At 39.3% G+C, this 12,870-nt stretch overlaps 1 protein-coding gene across 2 annotated transcripts in view; it reads left to right on the top strand.

Annotated features, from left to right (window-relative positions):
• med12 (mediator complex subunit 12) overlaps positions 1-12,870 on the top strand; it is a 74,790-nt gene that overhangs the window by 46,640 nt on the left and 15,280 nt on the right. For both annotated transcript variants that reach the window (XM_061892123.1, XM_061892122.1), the window contains exons 23-30: positions 781-891; positions 978-1,091; positions 4,655-4,791; positions 6,617-6,796; positions 7,007-7,078; positions 7,160-7,323; positions 12,366-12,527; positions 12,596-12,797. In XM_061892123.1, coding sequence (XP_061748107.1) covers positions 781-891; positions 978-1,091; positions 4,655-4,791; positions 6,617-6,796; positions 7,007-7,078; positions 7,160-7,323; positions 12,366-12,527; positions 12,596-12,797 — 1,142 coding nt within the window. The remainder of the gene's footprint in view (positions 1-780; positions 892-977; positions 1,092-4,654; positions 4,792-6,616; positions 6,797-7,006; positions 7,079-7,159; positions 7,324-12,365; positions 12,528-12,595; positions 12,798-12,870) is intronic.

The raw sequence follows: 12,870 nt of genomic DNA, 5'->3' as shown, positions 1-12,870 counted from the left end.
AACGAAGCCCCGTCCCCCAAGGTCCGACAAAATGGTTTAGTGAGCTGTTTTCAGGTGGAAGATACCAACTTTGTGCCTGACACTCTCATGTCTTGCAGATAAATCTTCAGTTGGTATTCGGTCGTCTTGTGACCGCCATGTCTCATGCAATCCAGCAATACACCCACTTCATTTAATTTTTTTTAGTGTTCGCCACATGAAGAAAAGCATTTACAAGACACAATTAAATTATTGCAACAGTTTGATAAAATTCAAATGGAAAATGAACACAGATGAAGGAAAACTGTATGAACAAAGTCAATGTGCGAGCCAAGGCTAGTGTCTATTTCGGTTATGTTGACAATTGACGTCGACATGAAGGGGTTCTGCTGTATAAGCATTTTATACTCCGCTTTCAGGTGTTCTTTAAAGGAAGTGTAGAGTGGGTCCTTGTGGGAAGCAGCATCAAACTATGAGTCATTACTCCTATCAGAGATGAAAGTAAAGCCTGTGTATTTGATCTGTGGCCATGAAACCTCAGTGGGCTTTGTGTGCTCGCCAGAGTTGCCCCCCCTTATTTTATTCCCGCTTTTTTGTTTTCCCCTCTGAGACAAAGGTTCATTCAGCCAGGCTGTGGCTGTTGGCTCTACTGCACATGCCAACCATTTGTTCTCACATCCTTTTTTCCCCCACAATGAAAAATGAATCTACTGTATCTATCTAGGACAAGGTTTTAAATTTGGAGGGAAGCACTTTATCATGTCGCAATTTTTTAAAACACGTGTCTGAACTCGTCTTTAGCCTGCAGCGAGCAAGATTCCGAGCCCGGAGCGAGGCTCACCTGCAGGATTTTGTTGCACCTTTTCAAGACACCGCAACGCAACCCTGTCCCCCAAGACGGCATGAAGTCAGGTCGGGCAAAATGGCTTAGTGAGGTGTGTTCAGGTGGAATTAGCACAAAATACCAACTTTGTGCCTGTCACTTTCATGTCTTGCAGATAAATCTTCAGTTGGTATCCGGTCGTCGTGTGACCGCCATCTACTGGCGGCCTCTCAGAACAGCATAGTTGTGGGAGCCGTTTTTGCCGTCCTCAAAGCTGTCTTTATGTTGGGTAAGAAGTGTTTGCTTGCACTCTCTAAGCTGAGGGTCTTCAACTTTGTCCTGGTCAAGAACCCCCAAACTGATGGAGCGATGGCACGTGAACCCCCTACTTGTGTTTCATACAGGTGTTTTAAATTAAACTGCAATACTAATATATTCAAATAATATACAAACCCTGTTTCCATATGAGTTGGGAAATTGTGTTAGATGTAAATATAAACAGAATACAATGGTTTGCAAATCCTTTTCAACCCATATTCAATTGAATGCACTACAAAAACAAGATATTTGATGTTGAAACTCATAAAATTTATTTATTTTTAGCAAATAATTATTAACTTATAATTTCATGGCTGCAACACGTGCCAAAGTAGTTGGGAAAGGGCATGTTCACCATTGTGTTACATCACCTTTTCTTTTAACAACACTCAATAAACCTTTGGGAATTGAGGAAACTAATTGCTGAAGCTTTGAAAGTGGAATTCTTTCCCATTCTTGTTTTATGTAGCGCTTCAGTCGTTCCAGCAGTCTGGGGTCTCCGCTGTCATATTTTAAGCTTCATAATGCGCCACACATTTTCGATGGGAGACAGGTCTGGACTGCAGGCGGGCTAGGAAAGTACCCGCACTCTTTTTTTACTAAGCCACGCTGTTGTAACACGTGCTGAATGTGGCTTGAAATTATCTTGCTGAAATAAGCAGGGGCGTCCATGAAAAAGACGGCGCATAGATGGCAGCATATGTCGTTCCAAAACTTGTATGTACCTTTCAGCATTAATGTTGCCTTCACAGATGTGTAAGTTTCCCACGTCTTGGGCACTAATGCACCCCCATACCATCACAGAGGCTGGCTTTTGAACTTTGCGTCGATAACAGTCTGGATGGTTCGCTTCCCCTTTGGTCTGGATGACACAATGTCAAATATTTCCAAAAACAATTTGAAATGTGGACTCGTCAGACCACAGGATACTTTTCCACTTTGCATCAGTCCATCTTAGATGATCTCGGGCCCAGAGAAGCCGGCGGCGTTTCTGGATGTCGTTGATAAATGGCATTCGCTTTGCATAGTAGAGCTTTAACTTGCACTTACAGATGTAGCGACAAATTGTATTTAGTGACAGTAGTTTTCTGAAGTGTTCCTGAGCCCATGTGGTGATATCCTTTAGAGATTGCTGTTGGTTTTTGATACAGTGCCGTCTGAGGGATCGAAAGTCACGGTCATTCAATGTTTGTTTGATGAGCATTCCTCAACTTTATCAGTATTTATTGCCACCTTTCCCAACTTGTTTGTCACGTGTTGGCATCAAATTCCAAAGTTAATGATTATTTGCAAAAAAATTTTTTTTATCAGTTTGAACATCAAATATGTTGTCTTTGTAGCATATTCAACTGAATATGGGTTGAAAATTATTTGCAAATCATTGTATTGCGTTTATATTTACATCTAACACAATTTCCCAACTCATATGGAAACAAGGTTTGTAGTATAACGCCGCTGATATCTAGCTGGCAACTAGCTCATTAATGGTTACCTGAAAAATATTGTGCTAATCACTAGCTGATAACTCACATGCTAATGGTTGGATGACAACTGCCGTGATAATCGGTAGCCAATGACTGGTGTGCTAATTGCTAGCATGTAACTGGTGAGATAAATGCTTCCAGGTAACTAGAGCGCTAATTACAAGCTATCTTAAAGGGGCCATATTTTGTAAAACCCACTTTTCTTCCCCTTTGGAACCTGGGATTTGGGATCTGCATATGTTCCGAAAAAGGGAATCCTAACCATAAAGGCATTGTGTATTTCTTTTTTAAACAATCTTATCTTTTTTCATAATTTCTCTAAATTAGCAGTTTAGAATTTGCTCTGTCCTATGACCTTTTCTGCCTGTGACATCAGTGTATTATCCATATGTGGTAGATATTTACTTGAACAGCGTTGCGCAAGCCCGTCATTGTAGTCCGACATTGTAGTCAATAAGTTCCTTCTTCTTTTCCATCGTTGTGGGGCAGACTGGCTCGTACATGTACATGCCTCCTCCGCTGTTGCCATTTCTAATACAAAGTAGTGTGTTCTAGCTCGAACTTAATCTGTCATTAGTATCGCTATGGAAGCGCAAAAAAATATAAAAAAATTATGTAGTGGAGAAGACGCTGTTGAAGTGGAGGCACGTATATAAGTCCACCCCACAAAACGGCGCACCCTGAAAAGACTGTCAAAAAGAACCTTGAAAATGGTCTGTAAAACCTAATCTATGCAGCATTTTGACCAAACAGCCACCATTACATGTAAACCACAAGGAAGTATTTTAAATGCAGAAGAAAAAATCCTTATATGACCTCTTTAAATGCTTACATCAGGGGCGCTCACACTTTTTCTGCAGGCGAGCTACTTTTCAATTGACCAAGTCGAGGAGATCTACCTCATTCCTATTTATAATTTATATTTATTTATTTATGAAAGAGACATTTTTGTTAACAAGTTAATGGTGTTTAATGATAATACAAGCATGTTTAACACACATAGATTCCTTTCTTTCATGAAGACAAGAATATAAGTTGGTGTATTTGATTCTGATGACTTGCATTGATTGGAATTAGACAGTGGTGCTGATAACGTCCGCATTTTCAAATGGAGGAAAAAAAAGTCCTCCTTTCTGTCCAATACCACATAAAAGTGGTTGGATTTGGCATCTCATTTGTCCAACTTGCATACTCGTTTTTAAACACTTTGTTATGAGAGTAGCATATGTGTGTGGCCCTTTAATGTCTGGCAGCAGGTGAGTGACGTCAGTGAGTGTGCGGGTGGGCAAGCAAGTGAGAAAGCGGTCGCTGAGGGCGGGGGAGAAATACATTGGCATCAAACTCCGTAGCTTGCTAGCTTGTGCACGCTAGCTTTCTGAGACTCTTATTTTGTTAGCACAGGAAAATTGAAACAGGTCTTTTATGGTGAAGACAGGAACTGTGCAGTCGGTCTTTAGAGTTTTGACAGTAGGTACGAAGTCTCTAGAAATAAAATTTGTTTCTCTGCGTCCGCCCTGTTAGTGATTTTTTTCTTAAATATGAGCTCGCAGCAGCCAGCGTCATCTCACAAGATCCTCGGGTGCCGAGGATGTCAAACAACTGACGAAAGTGAAGTCTTGGTATGATTGATGATTTCTCATTTTTATGTCTATTTTTTAATGCCTGGCTTGAGATCGACTAACACACCCTCCGAGATTGACCAGTCGATCGCGATTGACGTAATGACCACCCCTGGCTTACATGATAAAATAATACTATTTATTTGTTAATATTTAAACTTGCAAGGTACAGTGAGTACAGTGTCCATGTCACTGCTAAATTATTTCACAGTATGTTAATGTGTATTTAAAGACATTTAAATGTGTGAAAAATTACCTGGGGAGCATAAACATTTTAGAAATAAAGTTTAATCATCCAAAAATGCCGCAACCCTCCACTGCGGTACTTTGCGGTGCCCCTGGGGGTTCACAGACCCCCTTTTGAAAACCTCTCTGACCTAAGCAACTACTGAGGCATTTTGCAAACTCAACGGGTCTTCATGGTTTTGTAGGTGATGCCGAGCTGAGGGGTTCAGGACTGTCCGACCCCGCCGGCCTCGACGACATATCCGAGGGGCGCAATGTCTCCATAGAAACAGCCAGCTTGGACGTGTATGCAAAGTATGTCCTGAAGACCATCTGCCAGCAGGTAAACACCCCTGAAGTGTTGTTCAATCTCCCATATGTTACTATTTCATGACCATTCTACATTTTTATATTTTCCCGAGGGAACTCTCCTGAAGGAATCAATAAAGTACTATCTATCTATCTATCTATCTATCTATCTATCTATCTATCTATCTATCTATCCATCCATCCATCCATCCATCCATCCATCCATCCATCCATCCATCCATCCATCCATCCATCCATCCATCCATCCATCCATCCATCCATCCATCCATCCATCCATCCATCCATCCATCCATCCATCCATCCATCCATCCATCCATCCATCCATCCATCCATCCATCCATCCATCCATCCATCCATCCATCCATCCATCCATCCATCCATCCATCCATCCATCCATCCATCCATCCATCCATCCATCCATCCATCCATCCATCCATCCATCCATCCATCCATCCATCCATCCATCCATCCATCCAAATATAGAGAATCTGCATAACCGCTCTTTACTTTTTCCAACATTTTTATATCATGTTACAAATCTTTTTTGTTTTGTCTCACAATGCTACACCTCGTGATGACAACATGGAAAAAAAGTATTTTTGAAATTTCTCTAAATGTATGAAAAAAACAAAACTCAGACATCACATTCATGTACATTACATTGTGTTTGGTCAGGGGTAGGCAACCCAAAATGTTGAAAGAGCTATATTGGACCAAAAATACAAAAAACAATATGTCTGAAGCCGCAAAAATTTCAAAGCCTTATATATGTCTTTATAATGAAGGAAACGCATGAGTTTCATTATTAGCTATATTGGCCTACTATCAAAATGAACATGTGTCGCAGGCTGATGCAAATCTTTGTTGACAGAAATGTTGAAATTTTAATTTATTCTCCGCGTTTTTACTACATTGGAAAGCATTAGTAAAACTGTGGCTTCTCAGAGGGTGAGATAACTCCTGGAAATTACTGTTTTAGGATGGTCAAAGGTATAGATGCGTGTGTCCAAGTTAAAGGACACTACTAATGAATTTATTACAATCTTTGCAAGCTGGGTAACGTTTGCGGGGGTCTGCAACAACATGGCACACAAAAAACTATTAGAAATGCAGCCAAAATTACATATAGGTAATGTATAATCAGAGATACAAATATAAATTAAATACACAGACGACAAAAATAAAGGACATTAAATGAGCTTAAATTCACCTACAAACAAGGCATAATGATGCAATATCTACATACAGCTAGCCTAAATAGCATGTTAGAATGGATTAGCGTTTGGTCATGCACTGACCAAATATGCCTAATTAGCACTCCAGCAAGTCAAAAAAATCAACAAAGATCACCTTTGTCTGTTCACACACAGCATAAAACGTTTGGTGGACAAAATAAGACAGAGGAAAAGTTGCATAAATCACGTCTTTCTGTGAGAAAGTTGTACATGTAAACAAAATGTTGCGTCACAGTACACAACTACGGTGAGTTTAAGGACCGCCAAAATTAGTAGGACAAAACGGCGTCAGTGAAGCATGAACACAAACATATTAAACATTGGGCTTTCTAACAATTAGGAAGGTTTGTGTTATCTTTGTCCTCCTACAGAAACCGTATTAAAATAAAAATATATTTTTCCACTATCTTTTCCCATTTTCATACGTTTTTTAAAAAGCTTCAGGCAGCCACTTCTAGAGCTGCGGGTTGCCGACCCCCATGTTAAAAGTCAAATCACCCTCAGAACAACCTTACAGCTCCCGCATTTGGAGCCGACCGAAGTTGACAGAGTACAAGGCTTTATTTCAAGATGCACAGTGAAGCCGTGTCTTGCCCTCTGCAGGAGTGGGTGGGAGAGCGCTGCCTCAAGTCTCTGTCTGAGGACAGCAGTGCCCTTCAGGACCCGGTGCTGGTAAACATTCAGGCCCAGAGGCTCCTGCAGCTCATTTGCTACCCTCACCGCCAGCTGGACAGCGATGACGGAGACAACCCTCAGAGGCAGCGCATCAAACGCATCCTTCAGGTTCACCTACGCCCCTCTTTGTCTCGCTGCTTGTGCCAAATGATAACCCATTGTGGAGTAAAATAAGCGTCAGAACGCCCATTAGGGGGTAGACTTTGAACAGTGGCAGCAGTTTTGATTAACACAGAAGCCATGTGGAGTGTGTGGCTTTGCTGCCCTCCTCTGGCAGTGCCGTGTCTCTCACTCTTAAAAACGGTGTCCTTGTGGTAGAATATGGACCAGTGGACGATGAGACAGTCATCTCTGGAGCTGCAGCTGATGATCAAGCAAAGCACAAACAATGCAAGTTGACCCTAGTGGCAATTGGAATCGATTGAGACAATTATTAGCAGCCTTGAACACGTTGCTTTTCTCCCCTGATAGGAGCTCTATTCTCTTTTGGAAAACATAGCCAAAGCCACGATTGAAGTGTTTCAAAAATCAGCCGAGGTGAACTCCAACAACCCCTCTGGGAATGGCACGGCCCTCCAAGGCGGCTCTGCGGCCAACAGCAGCAGCGCCGCGAGCAAGATGAAACCTATTTTAAGGTGAGTGCATTTGTGCTAGCTACCTTTGCCGAACGAAGAAGAATGTACATTAATTTCACTTCATAGGTTTAGGGTTTACGTTAAAGGTTTACTGAAATGAGATTTTCTTATTTAAACGGGGATAGCAGGTCCATTCTATGTGTCATACTTGATCAGTTCGCGATATTGCCATATTTTTGCTGAAAGGATTTAGTAGAGAACATCGACTATAATGTTCGAAACTTTTGGTCGCTAATAAAAAAGCCTTGCCTTTACCGGAAGTAGCAGACGATGTGCGCATGACGTCACCGGTGTGGGGGCTCCTCACATCCTCACATTGTTTATAATGTGAGCCTCCAGCAGCAAGAGCTATTCGGACTGAGAAAGCGACAATTTCCCCATTAATTTGAGCGAGGATGAAAGATTTGTGGATGAGGAAAGTGAGAGTGAAGGACTACAAAAAAAATTAAATAAAAAAAGACGAGGTCAGTGGGAGCGATTCAGATGTTATTAGACACATTTACTAGAATAATTGTTTCGGGAATGTACACAAAAAAACAAAGAAACACCAGCTGTGTTTGTGTTGATAAAGGCGGATGCAATACACCGCTTCCCACCTACATCTTTCTTCTTTTTGATGTCTCCATTATTAATTGAACAAATTGCAAAAGATTCAGCAACACAGATGTCCAGAATATTCGTGGATAAGGAAAGTTAGAGTGAAGCACAAAAAACAAAAAAAAAGCGATGGCTCCAGGCGGCCGCAGTGGGACCGTTTCAGATGTAATTACACACATTTACTAGGATAATTCTGGAAAATCCCTTATCTGCTTATTGTTTTAATAGTGTTTTAGTGAGATTGTAAAGTCATACCTGAAAGTCGGATGGCTGCGGTGAACGCCAATGTCTCTCTGAGAAGCCGAAAAGCCAAGATCACAGCTGCCTTTTTGCGCTGCAGGAAGAAGTCCCATAATCCACTGAAGTCTCCGGTAAGAGCCGACTTAATATCACAATTTTCCCATCCAAAAACTTGCTGGTTGACGTAATTACTGTGTAATTATGCGATGAAAGGAGACTACTGTTAGACGTGTGTGGTGCTCGGCTAATATGTCCCCTCCAACCCGAGACGTGACGCGCACGCGTCATCATTCCGCGACGTTTTCAACAAGAAATTCCGTGGGACATTTGAGATTGTAATTTAGTAAACTAAACCGGCCGTATTGGCATGTGTTGCAATGTTAATAATTCATCATTGATATATAAACTATCAGACTGCGTGGTCGGTAGTAGTGGGTTTCAGTAGGCCTTTAATGTCCAAATAAACCAGTAGCAGTCAGACATATCATCTTAATTAAAACTTTGAAGTCTGGGGTGGTTTTTATTATCTGTGTACTTTCGTGTTTACCTTAGAATCTAATGTTAAAAATTGTCGATTTTGCCTTAATTGGGTTCCCCATTTTCAGTACAACCTCATGTATGACAAAAACATGCTTTTTGGAGTGTACATTGTTAGTGAATTTGTAATTGTCTGACACCTTGCCTGGCTTTGGAGGTAAATATAATATATACATTTTAATTCATTATAATTTAGGCGTGGAAATCTTTGGGCACTTCACAATTTGATTCTGATTGTTGGGGAGATGATCGATCCAGAATCGATTCTCCATTAAACAAGATTTTTGTAATATTATTTGGTATATAAATTATAGTAAAACCTTTTCAAAACAGATTACAGAAGCTCCTCTTGGCTGTATACGTACAACTTATACGCAGAGTGTTGGCTTAAAAAACACCTTTTCAAATATATTTGTTTTTTACAAAAAATAATGCAATCTAATAAAAGAAAATAGAGCAACTCCAACCCAATCCCAGCTTTACAATACTAAAATTTACAAAGCAATTGAGAAGACATACAAATACAATACTTATTTAAATACAACAGTAAAAAAAAAAAAAGGAAAATAAAAAATGTATAAAAACCAACAGTATAAATAATATCAATAATTGTTTTTTAATGTTCATTCTTAAAAAAAGGCAAAACTATGCATTTATATTTTCTTTTTTAAAATCGATTTTTTGAAAATTATGAATGGATTTAGAAACAGAATAAATACAAAGTATGATTTGGATGTGAACAGTGTTTTTTAAGCTCCCCTATTAATAGCTTTTTTACTACATTTAACTTCTTTTTTTTGCACATGAGTTTTAAAATTACTTTACACATTGTATATTTGCATTCTATATTGTAAGAAAGGTTCATTATACATGTTGGATTTTTTTTCATACTAAAAGTTTTTCCTACTTTTTTGTGTAATTTTAGGGTTAATGTGGTAAAATGCAGTGTCAAAATAGGAAAAAAAGACAACATCCATACTATACATGAGATGTCACACTGAAAAAAAATAAACCTATCAAGGCAAGATGAACCTTTTTTAAGGTGATTGAGTGATTGATTGAAACTTTTATTAGTAGATTGTACAGTTCAGTACATATTCCGTACATTTTACCACTAAATGGTAACACCCAAACAAGTTTTTCAACTTGTTTAAGTCGGGGTCCACGTTAATCAATTCATAGAAAACTACCCTGGACTCTAAAATATGTGAGTAACATGTTGCCCAATACCCAGTGTCAGAATGCTTGGTCTCAGTCCCAGGTCATAGATCTTCCAACAGGACAATGACCCAAAACACATGAACAACTAAGGCAAAACATTGAACTATTTTGAGGAAGCCCTCTATGAGCCCTGATTTAAACATCTGTGGAAAGAGCTGAAAAATACCTGGGGCAGCTTGCTCATGAGGCATTGGCCAAAAGACCCGGACAAGAACAGGACTCTCACTTAGATTTACAGGAAGCTGTTGGTGGCAGCAATTACTTTAAAAGGTTCTGCAACAATGAGGATGGGAATTGACTAGATTTTTCCGGGTCCGATTCCACTTTAGATTCTGCTTCACGATTCAGTTCCTTTACAGTTCTCACATTGATTCTGATTTGGAAAAAACTGATAAAAGGATGAATTAGCATCAATTTTGTTTAGATTAGAGGTAACATAATCTTACAAAGCCTACAGTGAGGTCTCAGGAGACTTATACTTAGCATAGAAGAAAAAAATGCCATTTTTGTAAATAAAAAGAAGAAATTAATATTCTTCTGTAGAATTTAATCATGTGCAAATGACACAAAAATGTAACATTTAGGAACATGTGATAACTAATATCTCAAGCCTATATTAATTATAATTTTGATGATTATGGCTTTCAGTTAATGAAAACCTTGAATTGAAAATCTCAGAAAATGTTGTGTTTCAAAACTGCAAGCCATGATGATTAAAACTATAACAAATAAAGACTTGACATATCTCACTTTGCATGTAATGAGTTAATATCACAGATTAGTTTCACATTTGAATTTAATTGCTGACATGAATGGAATTTTACGCAATAGTCATTGTATGACTTTCACCTGTACAATATAATGACAGAGAGATAATCTTTTTGCAGGAAACATGCAACTTTTCTCTACCAAAAATGCGAAATTTTGACCACAAACTTAGTCGCTGCTCTGTGACATTGGTCTCGCGACAGACGTGAACTGGAGCTGGTACTTATTCCCCACCTAAGAGCCAGTCAGAATTTGTCTTTCGTCATGCTCATCTAGGAGGGCATTGATTTCAATTGACCGAATAATAGCGCTAACATGATAGGAGGTGTTCGTTAGTACCTGTTGTGTTGAGATGACGTGTGAATGTTACTGCTGCTGGGATGAGATTGACGCGGTTCAAAAGGCGACTTTCAGTTATAATTATTGCAGGCTGTGTTCTCAAATGTTTCAGCACATTGCTCACATGTACTCTTGATGAACTACCAGCCTTTTAATTATTACAATTAGCGCTGTTGTAATCTTTTTTTTCTAAAATATTAGTGTTTGTACCGCCCGGGCACCGCCATTTTCTGATCTGACATCACTGTGTAATGACGTCATCCCCACCCAGAAGAATCGTTAAAGGAACTGTTTGAAAAAATGGCAAGAGATTCATAGGAATTGATACACTGATTCCCATCCCAAAACAAAATATTGGCCTCAGGGTGCCATCTATTTGTCCTTACCAGTTTCCTGATTTTATTTATTTATTTATTTTTAACTTAAAATATTTGTATGCTTGTACAGCACTAAAAAGCTTTAGAATATCAGTATGTGGAATTATACTATGGAATGGATTAAGTAAAGAAGTTAAACAATGTACTGGTATGATCCAGTTGAAGAGGTAGTTCAAATTAGTAGTGCTTACAAAGTACAAATAATTTTGAGAAATACCTCCAACCTCATTGAAAATGGGATATTCTTCATCTCAGTATGTTTATCATGACTGATTTACTTAATTATCTATTACAAGAACTGCAGTATTAATCATTCACGAATGTAATTGTGATACAAAAAGAAAAAAGTAAATGAACGTATGTTTTGTCAACGCTCTGAAGTGGGAAACGGTGTAGGATTAAATAAGGTTTGATTCTTCCTACTCCTTTTCGGACATGATGTAAAGAGAAATTATATGAAATTGTGTGATGTATTATACTGTTAGTGTGTCCATGTTCGAAATAAACAAAAAAGAAAGAAAGAAAAAGTTCTCTAAACCACAATTCTAAATCAATGTCAGATTACCATTTGGTAATTTTGCGTACATGCTTCTGTGTTATAACTTATGGCATTTTCCAATTATTTCAGTGACTTTGGAGGGGTTTTAAAACACACATCATCGCCAACAGATGTTTGTATGTATTTTATAGGGAAGTGAATCTTACAACAACATGCGATTCAATTCGGTTCCTAGTTTCAGGGTGACGATTCAATTCAGAATCGATTCTTGAATCAAAGCTCACAATATATTATTTGGTAAATACATTTAAACAAAATCTTTTTCAAACCTAATAAAGAAGAAATGTGATTTGGATGTTAATTGATTATTTTCCGGCGGTCCTTAATATTTTATGAGCTTGATTTTGCCGTGCGCATTCAGTGTTTGGTTGTGTTAACGTTAATTACGCGCCTCGTTCTTTCAGTTCATCGGAACGGTCGGGTGTATGGCTGGTGGCGCCTTTGATAGCCAAGCTGCCCACCTCGGTTCAGGGTCATGTCCTGAAGGCAGCCGGAGAGGAGCTAGAGAAGGGACAGCACCTGGGCTCGTCTTCGCGCAAGGAGAGAGATCGCCAGAAGCAAAAAAGGTAAGCAACAAATATTGTATTGGTCATCATTTTCTTATTAAATTATGTTTTGTTTTTTTTCTTTCCAGCATGTCTTTGCTGAGCCAGCAGCCGTTCCTGTCTTTGGTGCTGACCTGCCTGAAGGGGCAGGACGAGCAGCGGGAGGGTCTTCTCACGTCCCTGTACAGCCAAGTTCAGCAGATCGTCACCAACTGGAGAGAGGACCAGTACCAGGACGACTGCAAGGCCAAGCAGATGATGCACGAGGCACTGAAACTGCGACTTAATCTCGTACGTACGCTCAACTAAACCAAATAGTTCACCTTCAAAGAGACCCGCCTCAGCGATTTGCATAAACACACCA

Source organism: Nerophis ophidion, linkage group LG29, assembly GCF_033978795.1.
Source record: "Nerophis ophidion isolate RoL-2023_Sa linkage group LG29, RoL_Noph_v1.0, whole genome shotgun sequence".
Classification (NCBI taxonomy): domain Eukaryota; kingdom Metazoa; phylum Chordata; class Actinopteri; order Syngnathiformes; family Syngnathidae; genus Nerophis; species Nerophis ophidion.
The sequence above is the reverse complement of the archived record's forward strand: the minus strand, read 5'-3'. Positions and strand labels throughout refer to the sequence as shown.